This window comes from Coregonus clupeaformis, chromosome 1 (genome assembly GCF_020615455.1).
Source record: "Coregonus clupeaformis isolate EN_2021a chromosome 1, ASM2061545v1, whole genome shotgun sequence".
Classification (NCBI taxonomy): domain Eukaryota; kingdom Metazoa; phylum Chordata; class Actinopteri; order Salmoniformes; family Salmonidae; genus Coregonus; species Coregonus clupeaformis.
In genome coordinates, this window is record NC_059192.1 from 98,072,325 (window position 1) to 98,091,291 (window position 18,967).

Below are 18,967 nucleotides of genomic sequence, written 5' to 3' on the forward strand. Positions count from 1 at the left end.
TTTCACTGAGCGATAAACGACACAGCACTTTGTCTGGTAACAACAGCCAAAGACATGAGATCATGTACCTGCTGGTCAAAACCAATACACTTTACATACTTTCTCTAGAGACTTTTCTCGTACACTTTTTCATACTTACTAATGCTATAAGAGTTCTATATGGTAAAATGCCTACATGTATAAGCTATATGCATGTGTTATTTAGGTTTATGCGTTGATCTCCCCTGCCCTGGCTCTCTTGTAGAGATGACGGTCACACACGGGGGTCCACAAACACCTGAAAAGGAGGGCCTGCAGCCCTCGGGATTTCCTGAAGCGTCAGCCACCGATCCTGGACGACGGGGAGACAAACAACGGATAGTTAACTCTGATGACGATAGAGTGTTTTTGAAAATCAACTGGGAATTACAGGCAAAACATAAGAAAGATATTAACCTCTCCATCTCCACCTTTATTTTTCCTCTCTTCCCTCAGCGACTTGTCTCCTCTTTCTCTCTGTCTTATATATCCCTAGTCCCCCCCAACTCACCCGTCGTAGGGGCTTAAATGAGAAGCTGGCGATGTGCAGACGAGGCCCAAGGCGCGAACAGGCGGGCCACCTCGGCTATACGCCTGATGTTCTCCTCAAGGGGAAGCAGAGCTTCTTGCTTCAAGCCCTGGCGGATGTTGGTTCCGTCCAGCGAGTAGCAGGGGATGCGTGGGCACACCAGGTACTCCAGGGCATGCTCACCGTGGTCTTCTCCCAGCCCCAGACAAACCTGGGTGGGAGAGAGAGAGGCGAAGAAAGGGGATGGTGGTTGGTCAATAATTAGCATTGAGTGTAGCTGAAGCGAAAATAGATTGGGTAATATTACATTGAATGAATGACGAAAATGGTGGCTATCAATGTTAGCATTGAATGCATGATAATAAATGGCGCTGTCAAATTAGGAATTGAAGGAGAGCGTGGATGAATGTGATGTACTTCTTTTAAAATGCTACGTTGATTGGAATGCTAATATATTTGTAGTAGAAACAAATATAGTAAACAGGATATACACCACAGGTATTAATAACTGGTCAGGATATGTTATGTAATTTAGCTATGTATCATTGATGTATACGGTGTGCCCTGAGATTACAGTGGTGAGTTACAGGTGAGTGAGTTAGAGGATATAAAGTGATGGAAAGAAAGGCTGATAAAACATTTGATTATTGAAGAAATGATATATGGTCAGATACGACGCTTGCCACAACCCCTATGGTCATTCTCACAACAACCAATGACCCTAGGAGTTGACAAGACAGCACATACAGATCTGGGACCAAGCTAACTGAACTTTAGTTATTCTGTATACCTGTGAGCCAGACAGTGCATCCACGGAAGCCTCCTCTCGTCCCCACCACCTGACCACGCTTGTTCCTGCTGACATGGTGAGCCTGGTAGGTCACATTAGTCGCCCTCTGCATTCCCTGCAATCACAATATTGTTCTGTCCTTTAGTTCCATATCAAATTACACTGACTTAGCCCCAAATGCAAAGGAACAAATAGGACTAACACTGACTGACTTTGCAACATACAGTAGCCACAGAGTCCAGGACAGGCACATCTCTTACTCATTAAGCAAAAGGTAATCAGCAATATTATGACAAAAACGTTGAAGGACTGGTTTGCACCTAATGTACAGTAAGGTGACATAGGCCTAAGTTCCATTCCAATGCATGTTCTCTGTCACTAGGCTGCTGCTGAGTAGATTAGCAAGAAGCATTTTGAGGGTCACACAGAAATGTACATCAAGGGACACGGGTCATTTTGCAGCAGATACAGGATCATATAGTTAGTTAGCTAGCTAGCTAACTGCAGCATGCTTTTGGAATGTCGTGCAAGATATAGCTAGCTAGCTACAAATGGCTGTCTGTCTGGCATTTGGTGGCAATACTAAGAAGCTAACTAGTTGCATTTATCCAATCCTAGTAACACGACCATTCGCGCAGCTAAGAAATTATTGCATAATTTAATCATAGCAGTAAATGTTTTACTGGGAACAGAAATTGCAGAAACAAGAGACAACATTAATAGTTTCGCAACATATTAGTGGACGTGGCAGTGGTCGTGGGGGTGTGAATGAATGCAACAACTCACCCAATTCTCGCTTGACGCGTTGCTCAGCTTCGGTTTCTTGTGAGAGTTTCCGGTAGTCTCCATAACGGTCTATAATGAAAGCTTTCTTCACCAGTTACGGTTTATGCGACCTACAAAATAAATTACTAACGCGTTATCTTTTTACGGACAGTTATCTCTTTGAATGGAGGAACCTTAAACAGGAACCGAGGAGGACGACCTACGTCATCAGAATCGGAAGTGATGTCTATCGGCTGGTGAACTGTCTGTTATTTGAAAACTGATTTGGAGTCAGTTTTATCCGCGCAAATCTCAAACGACACCGTGATGACATCAATGGATGACATAGCTAGATTACATAACATATCCTGGACCAGTTATTAATGACCTGTGGTGTGTATCGCAGAGATAAATACGGAATGCACATTGGATAAAAATATGTTCAGATTAGACTATACATTTCGATTGAGACATTTTTGTTTTTTTGGCTCCAGGTTGAATTTTTTCCAATTCAATTATATGATTGGAAATGACCTTTTAAAGAACTATATCATGTACTGTGGCAAATCATATTCAAAAATAATTAAATAAATAAATATAATCCAACATTTAAAACAGTTGTCGGAAAGACAGACTTGATTACAAAATATTAAAAGCTATCTATGAAGAATTGAACTGTAAACTAAGACTTGTAGCCAACTGTATGTTGCATGTGGTTGGCCCTGTAGTTTACACGTGGATGGAGACTACTTTGGAAAACGCCCACCCCCACATCAAAGGATGAAGTGTGATGATAGGCTATGTACTTATTCAATGCCCTCATTACAGGACAGGCCTGGGAATAAATAGCCTATTTTTCTTAATCATCATGTAGACCTAGTTGGCTAAGCATAGGCTTTACCGCTTTTGAAGCGTGAACAATCTTGCTTCAATATAGCATGTTTATTTCTTATATGTTTTGTATGACATTTAAAAATATAAATATTTTAAAATAAATTGAATTGCAATCAAATATCCAGTTATATACATTGTAGGCCTAATTCATTATTGAACGTTAGAAAAAGATTGAAATGCATATCTTGCATTTGAAAATGCTATGCAATATATCTTTGAATGGATGGGCATTGGAAGGTTGCTTTATCATGTCTATCACCACTGGTCAGGTGAAACAATTGTATGCTTGCTGTTAAATAATCTTTCTACAAAGGAGTGGGCAGGTAAGTAAAGAAGTGATGGTTTTGGCGACAGTTTCTGCAGCTGACTGTAGGCTAGGCTATACAGTAATACAGAGAGGGGTTGTATGTTTGCGTATGGGAGGAGCGCACGCTCAAAGACAGAGTTCATTCCAGCCATGTAAACATTATGAGTTTGAACGCGAAGAGAACAAGGCGCACGACTGGAGAGGATCTCAAGCAAGACAGGTAGGTTGATAAACGATATGCTCTACATAAAATGAATAGTAGCCAAATGCACGTATGCTAGGCTACTGAATAGCCTAGAGTGAATTGCATTATATGGAATGAATATTACAACCTATGAAGATAACTATTGTGATCCAGGTTGGTATCACCAATGTATATTATGTTGCTAGTAGGCTACATCATTGTAGTTATGATAATCAAATTATTTTTCGACAACAAATATACGTTTTTCTTTTCTTTCATTCACTGTGTAGCCTGTAGTCATGGACAGTACTAAATAGCCTAGTTTCCAAATTCAAACATGATCTTTCCCAATATTAAATAAGCAAGCAAAGATGCCACAGTGGTGAAAGAATACTAGCCTAATCTTGTGCACGGAATGATGATGTCATTTGAAGATGCTTTATTAGGGGCAAGAGAACAGGTTCCTTATCGTTCATTGGCAGCATGACGTGGGACAGGAAATACTGTAGACAAGGCACACCTCTACAGGTGATATGTTCTTTTTGAACGTCAAAACTATGCTAACTATACAGTATTTGAATAGAAAACATTTAATGTACAAGCTAATGATGTAGGCTACAGTGGATGTTGAAATGTTTCTTCTTCTAATTACATTACATTAATCCAATACCAGACCATTTCCAATTTCAGCAGGTCTATGAAAGTCTGTTAATGGCCTTCCGTTGAGTTAATTACAAGAGACAGAACAGCTCATGGAACCCTTAGAACCCTTAGAATTAAAATGACTATTTCCATGGTGGAACCTTTGCCTCACGCTGGTGCCCCTTTTAGAACATGGTGGTTAATGAAGGTGGTGGGGGGGTGTTCCTGAAAAGTAAATGTTAAATGTGGAGACCTGTTGCTCGGCACACAGACACACCCCCGCCCGGCGCCCGCCTTGTAATACTGGAGCCCTAGCAGTCTCCCATACCCTGAAATTATCCACCAGGCACCCACCCATGTGTGGCTAAGCCACCAGGGCGTAACAGAGTGGTTTCACCCGAACCGAGACCGGAGACCTGCCCATGTTGGTCTTCTAAGGAGAACAGTTAAAGTTACTGTGTAGTCTACTGCTGTGTGTTGTTGGTGAATTCCTTTTTCATGTAAAAGTGTAGGAACATGCACATGTTCTTTTGTCCCATGTCTTGATGGAAGACAGACATGCGCTTGTTTACAATGCTAATCGGCTGAACTTCCGATGCGGTGGCCCCTCTTGTTGAGTGAGAAGGAGAGGTATCGGAGAAAGAGAGCGATCACTGCAATAAGAAGAAGACTCAATGATACAGAGCTGAACTCTAAGGAATTAGAAGAAGGCAAAGTAAACGTGGACATTTGGGGTGTTTCTAAAAAGGCCTTCTTAACAGACAACAATATCGCAATATTCCTCTGTTAGGCAGTACCTCATCTTGATCACTGTCCATTATCTATTCACTGACTGACCTTTATTTAAAATCATTTCAGCATTTTTCCTATTTTGTTGCCTTACAACCTGGAATTTAAATGGCTTTTTGGGGGGGTTGTATCATCGGATTTACAAAACATGCCTACCACTTTGAAGATGCAAAATGTTTTTTGAACAAATAAGAAATAAGATCAAAAAAAATTGAGTGTGATAATTATTCACCCCCCCAAAGTCAATAATAATTTGTAGAGCCACCTTTAGCAATTGACAGCTGGAAAGTCTCTTGGGGTATGTCTCTCTAAGCTTAGGCACATCTTAGCCACTGGGTGTTTGTCCATTCGCTTAAAGGCAAAACTGCTCCAGCTCCTTCAAGTTGGATTGGTAACAGTAATCTTTAAGTTTACCACAGATTCTCCATTGGATTGAGGTCTGGGCTTTGACTAGGACGATTCCAATACATTTAAATGTTTCCCCTTAAACCACACTCAAGTGTTGCTTTTAGCAGTATGCTTAGGGTATTGTCTGCTGGAAGGTGAACCTCCGTCCAGTCTCAAATCTCTGGAAGACTGTGGCACAGGTTTCCTCAAGAATTTCCCGTATTTAGCGCATCATATTCCTAACCACCTATCAGTCCCAGTCCCTGCCGATGAAAAAACATCCCCACAGCATGATGCTGCCACCACCTATGCTTTACTGTGGGATGGTGTATGGTGATGAGAGGTGTTGGGTTTGCGCAGACATATGGTTTTCTTGATGGCCAAAAAGCTGAATTTTAGCCCATCTGACCAGAGTACTTCTTCCATATGTTTGGGGAGTAGTGAACACCAAACATGTTTCTTATTTTTTTTCTTTAAACAATGCTTTTTTGGATCTCCGAGAAGCTAGCTCTGTGGAGTGTAGGTTAAAGTGGTTATGGACAGATTACTCAATTCGCTGTGGAGCTTTGCAGCTCCTTCAGGGTTATTTTGGTTTTTGAGCTGCCCCTCTGATTAATGCGTCCTGGCCTGGTCCGTGAGTTTTGGTGGGAGTGCCCTCTCTTGGCAGGTTTGTTGTGGTGTATATTTTTTAAATTTTAATAATGGATTTAATGGGGGTGCTCGTGGGATGTTAAAGTTTAGTATATTTATTACCAACCCGATTTGACTTCACAACTTTGATCCTTGACCTGTTTGGAGAGCTCCTTGGTTTCATGGTGCCGGCTTTGCTTTTGGAAAGGGGGTGCCCCTTGCTTAGGGGTGCTGCAGACTTGGGGCCTTTAGAACAGGTGTTAAAAACTGAGATCATGTGGACAGATCATGTGACACTTAGATTGCAATATAATGGTGGATTTTATTTAACTAATTAGTGAATTCTGAAGGTAATTGGTTGCACCAGATCTTATTTATTTGGGGCTTATAGCAAAGGGTGAATAATATGGACACCACTTTCGATTTATTTTTTTAGAATTTTTGAAAAGAATATTTTATTTACTTCACCAATTTGATATTTGTAATGTATAATGAAATCAAATAAAAATAATTTAAATTACAGGTGGGAATATTTTAAGGCACTTTGTTGGGGAACCTCTATTCCACTAGTGTAAAGGACTATAAAGCCTGCACAGTGTATGTAAACCACTGTCTAAAAATGCATAATTAACTGCTCTCACGTAAACATAAAATCATAGTTTCAATGCTGCATTTAGTATCATAGTCCACTTAGGGCTCCCCATAAAATGTCTCCTCAAATATGATGTGATTGCTTTCCAAACATTTCTAAACTAAACTAGAAAGCTCTTGAATAGTGTATGTATTTTCTCTGTGGGAGCAGAAGCAGTAGCTGTGTGTGTGTGTGTATTTTGCCAGTCCCCACAAGGAAAAAGTATATTTTAGGCTTGGGGGAAGGGAAATTTGGGTTAGGGGAATAAGATAGGGTGTTGGGGTAGTTAGGTTAGGTATAGTTTTAGGTTAGGGTTATGGTTAGGTTAAGGGTTAAGGTTAGGGGTTAGGGAAAATAGGATTTTGGATGGGAATCAATTCTTTGGTCCCCACAATGGTAGCAATACAAAACTGTGTGTGTGTGTGTGTGTGTAAGAGAGAATGTTGAACCTTGCTGTACACTACAGTAGCTATAGCTACATTGCCTGTGTCTAACTCTTCACTATGATGAGCTCTGATTGCGACAGGGCTGGGTCACGTCTGGTAGTGACTCTGCTTTATTTTTAACCCTCCCTTTGATGGTGAATCTGACAAAATAACTGGACAGCTATCATGTAACATGTCATTACGCGGGCCCCAAAATGGCGGCCTCAGTTGCACAACTCCTCTAGAGTAAAATACAGCTTTCATGGCAACTGGGGTGGCTCCTCTAGAAATAGCTAGTATAGCTAACATGGGGAGAGTGAAGTGGAGCCGGCCAAGCCATCCATTACTCTGTCTGAGAGCATCTGGGATAGGTTTGGCTGCCCATTTTCCCATCACCACCCATCCCTGTAGACTCAGAGAGAGCACTGGGTGCAGCAGTAGGGACTGGTGGGAAAACAGGCTGTGCTGTGTACACTGCTGGGAGGACCAGTGGAAAACTAGCGTGGTGGAGAGGCTCACTGTTGACCTCACTTGGACAGTACACACTCAGTACGGTCATGCGGAGGACGCCATTGGAAAGAAATATCTCCAATCTCCTCTGAAAAATATTAGTTACAGTAAATACGAATAGAAAGCAATTATAGACGTATTACTTATATCCACACCTTTACTTACTCATAGAAGCCCTGTAGCATATTTTAATCCTCATGACGTTCTCTGCACTGTCTGTAACCTTGGGAGAGCATTGAGGGACCTGCCGTTGTTTGATAGCCTTGAGTGAAGCATCAAAACATTGAGTATTGGCCTCAGTGCTACAGAAGGAGAGGAGACTGAGAAGGCTTCTTGAAAAGGATATGCCAGGGGGAGGGGGGTTTGTACAGTAACATATTTGTCTGTTGCCTTTGATGTGGTTACCTGTCTATATAATTTACTGATATAGGATTCCTATTAGAGCTTTGTTCAGAGAGTAACAGTCATTGGTTTACAGCCAACTTCTCAGAAGTTTGTTACATAAGAGAAAGCGAACCTTCTGTGAGTCAGGGAGATGGTGTTCTATACGAAACAAGAGCTGCAACTCTTAAATGGAATAACATTTACCCCCCTCGTCGAAATAGATTAGGAGGAAATTGGTGCTTTCATGGATGGACGGCGTCCGCAGTCTCTACCTTGTGTACGCACTCTCTCCCTTCCATTCCTTTCCTCAAGTGCCTCCTTTGTAAGTAAACATGACATTCTGTGTGCATCCTGAAATGACAGTTATTATAATGAACAAAACTTGCAACAATTTCAAAGATTTTACTGAGTTACAGTTCATATTAGGAAATCAGTCAATTTAAATAAATAAATTAGGCCCTAATCTATAGATTTCACAACTGGGAATACAGATATTAATCTGTTGGTCACGGATAAATTTTTTAAAAGTAGGGTATGGATCAGAAACCAACAGTTCTGGTGTGACCACCATTTGGCTCCTATGAAGCGACACACTTCCGTATAGAGTTGATCAGGCTGTTGATTGTGAATTGTGGAATGTTGTCCCCACTCCTCTTCAATGGCTGTGAGAAGTTGCTGGATATTGGCGGGAACTGGAACACGCTGTGCATAATGATCAGAGCATCTCAAACATTCACCAAGACATGTCTAGCGAGTAGACAGGCCATGGAAGAACTGGGAATTACAGCTTCCAGGAATTGTGTACAGATCCTTGCGACATGAGGCTGTGCATTATCATGCTGAAACATTAGGTGATGGCGGCGGATGAATGGCACAACAGTGGGCCTCAGGATCTCGTCACGGTATCTCTGTGCATTAAAATTGCCATTGATAAAACGCAATTGTGTTCTGCGGTTGTGAGGCCAGTTGGACATCCTGCCAAATGTTCTAAAATGACCTTGGAGGCGGCTGCTTATGGTAGAGAAATGAACATTAAATTGTCTGGCAAAGCTCTGCTGGACATTCCTGTAGTCAGCATGCCAATTGCACACTCCCCTCAATCCTTGAGATGTGTTGTGTGACAAAACTGCACATTTTAGAGTGGCATTGTATTGTCCCCAGCACAAGGTGCAGCTGTGTAATGATTATGCTGTTTAATCAGCTTCGTGATATGCCACACCTGTCAGGTGGATGGATTATCTTGGCAAAGAAGAAATGCTCACTAACAACAGGGATGAAATACAAATTTGTGCCAAACAATTGAGAGAAATAAGCTTTTTGTGCGTATGGAACATTTCTGGGATCTTTTATTTCAGCTCATGAAACATGGGACCAACACTTCACATGTTGCATTTATATTTTTGTTCAGTATAAGATGCATTGTGGGAGCCGGGGAAGCCGGGGATGCACTCGTATCTGTTAATGGAGCTTTTAAAAGGCGGCAGAAGCTTTTGAAGTGCAGAAGAATGGAAAAAGGCATTCCTGAAGTGCTCTCATTAACTGAAAAGAGGTAGAGAGCAAGAACAGGCAGAGATGAGCCCCATTATTTAAAGTACATTTTACTGGCATCCATTTCCATTTTGGTTCATGTCTCCTGTATTGGAATAGTGGAATACTATACCATGGTTTATACTTCATTATAAACTGGGTGGTTCAAGCCCTGAATTCTGATTGACTGAAAGCCTTGGTATATCACACCGTACACCACGGGCATGACAAAACATATTTATTCACTGCTCTAATTATGTTGGTAACCAGTTTATAATAGCAATAAGGCACCTCCCGGGTTTGTGGTATATGGCCAATACCACGGCTAAGGGCTGTATCCAGGCACTCCGCGTAGTGTCGTGCTTAAGAACAGCTCCCGAGCCGGGTATTGGCCATATACCACACCCCCTCGGGCCTTATTGATTAAGTATCTTCTCCTTCAGTGTTGTTGTTGGGGTGATTTTCCCCAGTGAATTAAACCATTTTTTGTACTGTTAGGTCAATCTGCCTAAGGCTAAATGACACCACCATACGGTAGATAAACAGTGCACTACAATACTCAGTTGGAAAACCAGGATGCAGCCTGTTTCGGGTCAGATGCAAAGTACTCTACTTTGCTATTCAAATTCTGTGAGTAGTCATCTCTTATAATAATAATAATATGCCATTTAGCAGACGCTTTTATCCAAAGCGACTTACAGTCATGTGTGCATACATTTTTACGTATGGGTGGTCCCGGGGATCGAACCCACTACCCTGGCGTTACAAGCGCCATGCTCTACCAATTGAGCTACAGAGGACCCTCTCTTCTGAGGGACCTGTCCATATCAGTTTGGACCTAGTATCTAGTGGGTGGGTTAATAGGCAGCATGTGGAATTGAGTGTGTGGGCCTAACTATTTGGTATTTTATTAGGATTCCCATTAGCTGTTGCAAAAGCAGCAGCTACTCTTCCTGGGGTCAACATGAAACATGACATAATACAGAACATTAATAGACAAGAACAGTTCAAGGACAGAACTACATCAATTTAAAAACCATAAATAGAATAGTGCAGTGCCTCCACCTAGTGGGTAAAATACCCCTTAAGAATAATATATGGTCCACCTGAGGAAATATAACATGCCTCCACAGTATATGAAACAGCACAATCAGACAAACACAAGGTAAAGTTATGAATTATTATTCAGCGCAAGTCATATCAATTCAGTTTCAACTTGGAAACATGTTATAAACCAACCATTATTATCAACCCCTTTGGATCACAGATATATACACACTAATGAGTAAGGACCTGGTACCAGGGTTTAATACCTCAAAGCGCTCATAGCTGCTTTAAATGCAGATCCTCTTGACACAATAAAAGAAACAAGAAAAAATGCTCAGTCCCAAATAAACTCATGGTCCTGTGTCCAAGAATCCGTGCTTTATACTGGCGTGTGACCGAGACGAAGCACGCGAATGGAAACTACTAGTCAACGGACCTGTGGCTTTAGGTAAGTCATGGTCCTTTGTTTTGGCTAGTTTGTCAACCTTTGGAAAGTTGACAGTAAACTATCTACAACTCCCACATCAAATTAACAATTCTTGAATTATTTTTGTAGCTACAGTTGTTAATTTTTTTAGAGTTTAAGCACGTGGTTGCAATAAAATGTTCTCGAATAATGAAAGACAACAGAGAATAATGAACTTTGAATTTCTGAAGATTTCATTTGTAGCATGCCTTGGAGTCAGAGGTTATACTGTAGCTTAGGACTCTTCAATCAAGCCTGATGCCCTCACTTTGAAAGCTGGATAAGCAATGGGTTGGGCTGTCTTTTTTTTAGCTCAAAGAAACCTCAAAGTACAGTGCAGTCTGTGTAATGTATGTATGTGTAAAGTGTGTATGTGTAATGTGTGTATGCATTGTGTGTTTGAACGTGTGTGTGTGTGTGTGTGTGTGTGTGTGTCAGACTAATAGCCCTGTGTGTCCTTTACCTGAATGGGCAGCTGGTAGAATGGGATTGTGTGTTCTTGTGCATCAGGACAAAGCCCTCTGATTGGTGTCCCGTCCCTGTACCAGACAGTCCATAGGTTCTACGGCATTCCACAGATACCCTCTCTCTCTCTCTCTCCTCTATCTCTCTCCCCCCCAGCTGTCTACCTCCCTCTCCTTCCCTCTTCTCACTCTTTTTTTACCTCTCTCTCTCTCTCAAGTCTCAGACCTAGCCTACAGTACAGTGACTGTCCGGCCAACACACTACATACAGCAACTACATACACATGTGCTACATGCATCTCACAACCAATCTCCATTTCCTCTATTTCCTGTATCTCCAAACATCCATGCATGGTGGACCACACAAGCCAAGTGACATGGTGTACAGTGAGCAGCCTCTACACTGTAACTACTTGAGGCAGTCATGCAGAACATAAGGCTATACATGTGAAGCCTGCATTTGGACCGCTCCTGGCAGGAATAGATATAGTCAGACAAGAGGAGAGAGGAAGAGAGGTGGCTGGGGATATAAGCTCAGGCAGCGGAGGACAGAAAGAGAAAGAAAGAGAACAACGTTGCCGCGGCGAAGTCACTAATCATTTGATAAGCGTTCCAGATCCTCCTTGACGGAGCGAACAAACATGCAGTTCAAATAAAAGCACCAGGCCTGGGTTCAAATACTATTTGAAATCTTTCAAATACTTTGAGTGTTTGCTCTAGCCTGCCTGTAATGCCAGGTGGGCAGGGTTTGCAGTTTTTTGACTATTATACTGGTCCATTAAGCCATGTAAGATCAATCAACCACAGATAAAGCATTTGAAATGATTTCAAATAGTATTTGAACCCAGGTCTGAGAAATAGGCTGTCTGGCACAATTGTCCGAGTCCCCAAAATAACAGCCTTCAAAGAGTAAATGATCCAGTGCTTCTGGGAAATATCCAACTACAAAAGGTTCAAATAAACACTAAACTGCTTCCACTCACGTCAACACCCCTAGAGTAGCCTGCAGTTGTAAACACCACAAAGAGCATTTTGATAAGATTGACTCAAAAGGAACATTTAAGTTGATACAGCCAGGAACGACTAGTACAGTAAACTCCATCTCCTTCATTTGCTAATCCTAAATATAAAGAGTAGTGGAATCAAAGTAAACATCTAGAAGTTTCCACCACCTCCCTGCTTTTCATCATCCTTATCCTAAATCATCATTATGGAGCCATGGGTTTTCATGTACTAGTGTTCTATTGCATTAAAGGAAACCATCAGCCTTGCTTAGGCTACATTACGAAAACTTTTGGGGAAGTGATTCCTATTTTGGTTCTGGCGTCATCCCTGGACTACCTATTTTGAGACACGACAGTTGTGTTTTTTTGCCTGGAAGGTTGGCAGCTTTTTGGGGGAAAAATATGTGGTATTTAAATCCAAACTATTTAAATCACAGGACAGGTGCTGGTAGTTGAAGAGTTTGCAGTGAAGGGGACATACAGATAGAGGATTTGTTAGTTTGCTAGAGCAGGAAGATAATCCTGCAGCAACAGGAAATGTGAATTATTATGTGGATTATAGTTAATGGAAATGTTTGTAGGTTTTGATAAATTTTTCAGAAGGGTGAATCAAGTCTGAAATTTCAAATAGGAAATTACAAACTTCAGAAGCCTTTTTAAATCTCAAATACACTACAAGTTTTAAATGTCCTGCATTACAGGAAAGTGCTCCTGCAACAGGGTGATCAGATTAAGATCCTACATCTGTAGCCTACTAGCATTTCGCAATGATGACTTCCTTGACCTCTGGTATTATTAATTAGTATCTCAGTTTACAACTGTCCTTTTGCTAATGTAATGGTAGTGGATATTAGTGTACTGTACGGCTGCTTGTTGTTTCCTGAAGAATGAGAAGAGGTTGTCATAATGACTTTCCAACAGACATCTCCAGCCAAATAGAAGACAATGAGGGAACATTAGCCAGTGATTACCCTCAGATAGACATTCCATCCTTCCATTATGGCTCAAGTCTCTCCAGTGTCTCCTTTCTGCTTTCTCCTGCCGGAAACAAGCACACAGTAAACTCCTATTGAACCAAAATGGCTTCCCTTGTTGATTGAAATGTGGAAATAGGCTAATATCCACATCAGATTTAATATATTGTCATGGTCTTTGTGAAACTGAAGTCCTAACCTCTTGTCCTTCTTCAGGGGGAAGACATTTTTGCCTCAGTCAAACCAAATACAGTAGGCCCAACAACAAGGACTAATTCCTATTTATCCAGGGCCCTCAGAGGCACTAGCTGACTTTGGGTGAACCAGAGAGCTCTTCATTGGTACAGCAGTGTGTGTGGACAGTAGACAGTGTTGGACCATGGCGCTTGTGGACCCGACTGCATCCCATCTGGACCCGGGCATGGATGGTGAGAGCGGGGTCCTCGCAAGTGTCTTTGGGGTTCTCCCCAACGCCAACTGCCCCAAACACGGGCAAAACACCCCGGCGGACACCAAACGATGCCTCCGCAAGGTCATGGGGCACCACAGGGACTACGTCAAGATCTCGCTGCCCGACACCAAGGGCAACCGGCTGCCCATGGAGTGGTGGAAGACGGCCATCGCGTTCTTCTACGCCATCTTCAACCTGGTCCTGACCACCGTGGTCATCACAGTCGTCCACGAGAGGGTCCCGGAGAAGGAGAGCAGCCCGCCACTGCCCGATAAGTTCTTTGACTACATCGACCGGGTCAAGTGGGCGTTCACGGTCACCGAGATCAACGGCATGCTCCTGGTGGGGATCTGGGTTATTCAGTGGCTTTTCCTCAGATACAAGTAAGAGAACGGTTATCTTGGGATATCTGTGTCAAAGGCTATCCCCATGTATGTGAAATTCTAACCAGACTATACAACATTCAGCTTAAACAGTATAAGACAGTGTTTGTAGGCTACATTAAGTGCTACAGTATGCTGAACATTACAGTTTCATTATCTCTATGTCACAGGAGGTTGGTGGCACCTTCATTGGGGAGGATGGGCTCGTGGTAATGGCTGGTGCGGAGTCCGTGGAATGGTATCAAATACATCAAACACATGGTTGGATGCCATTCCATTTGCTCCGTTCCAGCCATTATTATGAGCCGTCCTCCCCTCAGCAGCCTCCACTGGTCTATGTCCAAGAGAAATGTTCCCCAAGCCCTTTTTAACAGTGGCCTGTTTGATGACATCATTTATTTACACTTTGTGTGTTTGTTTCCAGGTCGATTGCAGGTCGGAGGTTCTTCTTCCTGATTGGCACCCTCTACCTGTACCGCTGTGTCACCATGTACATCACAACCCTTCCTGTACCCGGCAATCACTTCACCTGCGCCCCCAAGGTAGGTAGAGGGGTGTGTGTGTGTGTGTGTGTGTCAGCTGTGGCATGTGAACCAAGTCCTGCTGTGATCTCATCCTGGCTCCCTCCAGAACTCATATCGAGCTGCCTGCCACGCTCAATAGCTGCTCATAAAAAAACCATTTTGACTCAGGATAAGATTCGAACCCTGGGGACACAAACGTTATTGCATCCTGTCTTGAGTTCGATGGGAAATATATGCCCCGGGGATTAGAGGTTTTCTGGGTATTGTGGTACAGTGATCCAACGGGAGAAAGGCGACGACAGGAGTTTAATTGGAATTTCATTGGATAGGTACAATTCTATCCATTAACACAGGCTCATAGTAATCCAGAGCGATTTACAGTAGTGAGTGCATCAATTTTTATATTTTGTTTGTACTGGTCCTCCGTGGGAATCGAACCCACAACCTTGGCGTTGCAAGTGCCATGCTCTATCAAATTAGCCACAAGGGACCATTGTTTGTGTTACAGAGATGTTTTGTATAATGTTCTTCATTTCACTCCTGTAACTGAAGCTGCTTAATTTGTCTGTCAAGCTAATCTCTCTCTCCTACCTCTTTCTCTCTCTTTCCATCCATCTCTCTCTCAGCTGTATGGAGACTCTCACGCTAAGATGCAGCGTGTGCTGACGTTGATCTCCGGCGGCGGTCTGTCCATCACCGGCTCCCACCTCATGTGTGGCGACTTCCTCTACAGTGGACACACCGTCATGCTCACCCTCACCTACCTGTTCATTAAGGAGTGTGAGTATTAGATAGAAAATCACACACAAACACACACACACACACACACACACACACACACACAGTGACTCCACCACCATTCACACACTCAGTCTCATCAAGGGTTCCCACTGGTACTGTCACTCCTCTGCAGCCTATTGGGGAGATTAGATCTGAGTGTTGTTAATTATTGATAACTATGACTACACACGTATATAATATTCTCATCTAGATTAGATTAAATTAGATTATCTGTTAGGTCAAACTAGGTCCCATAGCTACGGCATCATGATCTCTGAAAACGTTCTGGATTAGTTAGTACCGGGCAGATCCACATTTTGTTGATGGAGGGACATTTTCTAGGTGTGGCCTGATCCTCTATTATAGGGTTTCCCAAACTCGGTCCTGGTGCACATTTTGCCCCAGAACTACACAGCTCATTCAAATAACCAACTCATCATCAAGCTTTGATCATTTGAATCGACTGTGTAGTGCTAGGGCAAATACCAAAACGTGCACCCAGGGCAGGGGGGCCCCAGGACCGAGTATGGAAAACCCTGCTCTAGTACACGTGCCAAACTCATTCCACGGGGGTGTCTGTGGGTTTTCACTCCTCCCTTGTCATTGATTGATGAATTAAGGTCACTAATTAGTAAATAACTCCCCTCACCTGGTTGTCTAGGTCTTAATTGACGGGAAAAACAAAATCCAGCAGACTCTAGGCCCTCCATGGAATGAGTTTGACACCCCTGGACTATTACCTTCCCTCCTATATGGGGCTTGTTCAAAAAGGATGCAACATCTGACCTCACTGACGACATACACAACCCCCTGTTTCTGTCCCCCCTCTCCTCCAGACTCATATGTTTACACAGCCATCCACTTAACATTGACCAGGTTAATGAAATGAAGAACGCCTATGATTTAATGTTCTGTGGTTATAACCTCATTTAACACACCGATTCTACTTATTAGCCGCCAACAAGCACATAACTAGTGAATCAGATATGCTAAATTAGGTTGGATGAAAACCCAAAGGACAGTAGATCTCCAGGAAGCGGGCTGGGCAGCCGGTTAGTGTGTGTGTTTCCCTTCGCCCAGACTCCCGCGGACGCTCTGGGTGTGTACCACCTAAGTGGCTGCTAGCTGCTGGTGTGTATCCTGGTGGCCCACGAACACTACAGTGTGGATGTGGTGGTGGCCTACTTCATCACCTCACGCCTCTTCTGGTGGTACCACACCATGGCCAACGTCCAGGTGAGATGTTGATACTAGAATCTAGAATGATGCTGATACTGATACTAGATATGGTAATGGGGTGGCAGGTAGCCTAGAGGTTAAGAGGGTTGGGCCAGTAACCGAAAGGTCACTGGTTCGAATACCCAAGGTGAAAAACGGTCTGTGTCCTGAAACAAAGCATTTAACCCTGATTTGCTCCAGTGGCGCCGTACTACTTTGGCTAATGCTGTAAAACAACACATTTCACTGTATTTCTGGTGTAAGTGACAATGTAACATCTTTAAAATAAATTACATATTCTCTTCTGGTCGTCCAGGTGAGATATTGATCAGTGGAGACTGCTGCGGGGAGGACGGCTCATAATAATGGCTGGAACAGAGCGAATGGAATGGCATCAAACCATATGTATGATACCATTCCACCGCTCCAGCCATTAACACAAGCCCGTCCTCCCCAATTAAGGTGCCACCAACCTCCTGTGATATTGATACTGTAGATCAGTGGTATTCAACTCTTACTCTACGAGGATTGGCGCCTGCTGGATTTCTGGTCTGCCTGATAACTAATTGCACCCACCTGGTGTCCCAGGTCTAAATCTGTCCCTGATTATAGGGGAACAAAATAAAAAGCACTGGCTTCGAGGTCCAGAGTTGAGGGCTGTAGATAGAGTTACACTGGTACCATGCCAATGTCCAGATGAAATATTGATACTGTAGACCAGGGGTGTCAAACTCATTCCATGGAGGGCCTAGTGTCTGCTGGTTTTACCTTTCAATTAAGACCAGGACAACCAGGTGAGGGGAGTTCCTTACTAATCAGTGACCTTAATTCATCAATCAAGGACAAGGGAGTAGCGATTGTTGAAGAGAGGGAAAGATTGAAGTGTAGGGTCATTGAGGTTGGGGGGGGTTTATTAGAAGTTAGTAGAGTTCTTCTTTATTTTCTCAGAAGTACTGAGTTAGGTAGGAGGATTTAGAAATGTTATAAACCGTGATTGACCACACACTCCAGCACAGTAGGTGGCGGCATGCACCTTTAACGTTTGTTTGCGGACACTCGGTCCTCTGTGGAATGAGTTTGACACGTGTGCTGTAGACACTAGAATGATAGAAGACAGAGTAATAGTTTCTCTTCTGGTGGTGCCACACCATGGCCAACGTCCAGGTGACATTATACTATCATGTAGTAGAAGCAGATAGATAATACAGCAGATGGATAGAGATGATAAAGTCGACACTAGATGATACTGCAGATGGACTGATACTGTCCAGCAGAAACTGCTTACCAGGCTTCAGAACCTTCAAACTCAACTCTGGACCTCGAAGCCAGATCCACTGCATTTTTTTCATTCTTCCCCTATAATCAGGGACTGATTTAGACCTGGGGTGCAATTAATTATCAGGTAGAACAGAAAACCAGTGGGATCTGGACCTTGTAGGGTAAGAGTTGAATGAACCTTCTTTATAAGGTGAATTGAATTACACCCACCAGTGAGAATGAGAAGTGTTTATTTGTATTTTTTTAAGTGTCCCTTTTGAGAAGCAGTTTGTTCAATATCTACTGCTGACTTCTGTGAATGTGTTGACAATACAGCAGCTTAAAGGCCCAGTGCAGTCGTCAACTTGATTTTCCTGTATTTCCTTAAATATTTCCACACGGATGTTGGAATAATACTGTGAAAATGATGATAATGCCCTTTTAGTGTAAGAGTTGTTTGAAAAGACTGACTGAAATGTCAACCTGATTTAGTGGGATGTAGTTTTGGCCTGCCTGTTGACATCACCAGGTGGTAAATTAGTTAATAGACCAAAAAGAAAGAGTTCCAAACCTCTCTGTCATTAACAGCTAGTTTTCAGTTTTCCCCTCCCCACTCAGACCACTCCCAGACATTCCTAACAAAATTCTTGCTTGAGAAATTGCTCTTTGCTAAAAAGCTATTTGTTTCTTTGTGACCATTGTATTTCAAAACACAGTAAGGTACTGAATTGTTACCTTTTATATTGAGATAAAAATGGCTGCATTGGACGTTTAAGAATGCTTATCACCATGCCAGTTAGAGCCTTTCAAAAGTGTTTTTTACAGAAAAGATTACAAATATACCATACAACAAATGAGGGCTATCTGTCAATTACCTTTTTAGAGTGTTTTTGAAAAGTCAATCAGAAGTGGTATTATCTCAAGAGGTCAAAAGTACAGCATTGTCTATAGTGTTATGTGTATGCCTTGGTGTTGTAAACCAACCTC

At 42.6% G+C, this 18,967-nt stretch overlaps 1 protein-coding gene and 1 long non-coding RNA gene across 2 annotated transcripts; one reads left to right on the forward strand and one right to left on the reverse strand.

Moving 5' to 3' along the window:
* Positions 1 to 715: 715 nt before the first annotated feature.
* Positions 716 to 2,348, reverse strand: LOC123492595. Its single transcript, XR_006661802.1, has 3 exons — positions 2,124 to 2,348; positions 1,338 to 1,452; positions 716 to 758 (listed from the first exon to the last, which is right to left on the reverse strand). It is a non-coding gene; the product is annotated as an uncharacterized LOC123492595 (long non-coding RNA).
* Positions 2,349 to 3,284: 936 nt separating this feature from the next.
* On the forward strand, positions 3,285 to 17,102 carry LOC121580660 (phosphatidylcholine:ceramide cholinephosphotransferase 2). Its single transcript, XM_045222509.1, has 6 exons — positions 3,285 to 3,523; positions 13,584 to 14,201; positions 14,626 to 14,743; positions 15,352 to 15,509; positions 16,342 to 16,381; positions 16,631 to 17,102. The coding sequence occupies exons 2-6, from the start codon at positions 13,747 to 13,749 to the stop codon at positions 16,751 to 16,753; spliced, it is 894 nt and encodes a 297-aa protein (XP_045078444.1). The 5' UTR covers positions 3,285 to 3,523; positions 13,584 to 13,746; the 3' UTR covers positions 16,754 to 17,102.
* The last annotated feature ends 1,865 nt before the right edge of the window (positions 17,103 to 18,967 follow it).

Bases quoted from the DNA above. Each gene is read 5' to 3' on its own strand.
- LOC121580660 (XM_045222509.1), top strand. From the start codon at position 13,747: ATGGCGCTTGTGGACCCGACTGCATCCCATCTGGACCCGGGCATGGAT. The intron at 14,202-14,625 runs GTAAGAGAACGG...GTTTGTTTCCAG, and splicing joins TGGCTTTTCCTCAGATACAA to GTCGATTGCAGGTCGGAGGT. The intron at 16,382-16,630 runs GTTAATGAAATG...AGTGGCTGCTAG, and splicing joins ATCCACTTAACATTGACCAG to CTGCTGGTGTGTATCCTGGT.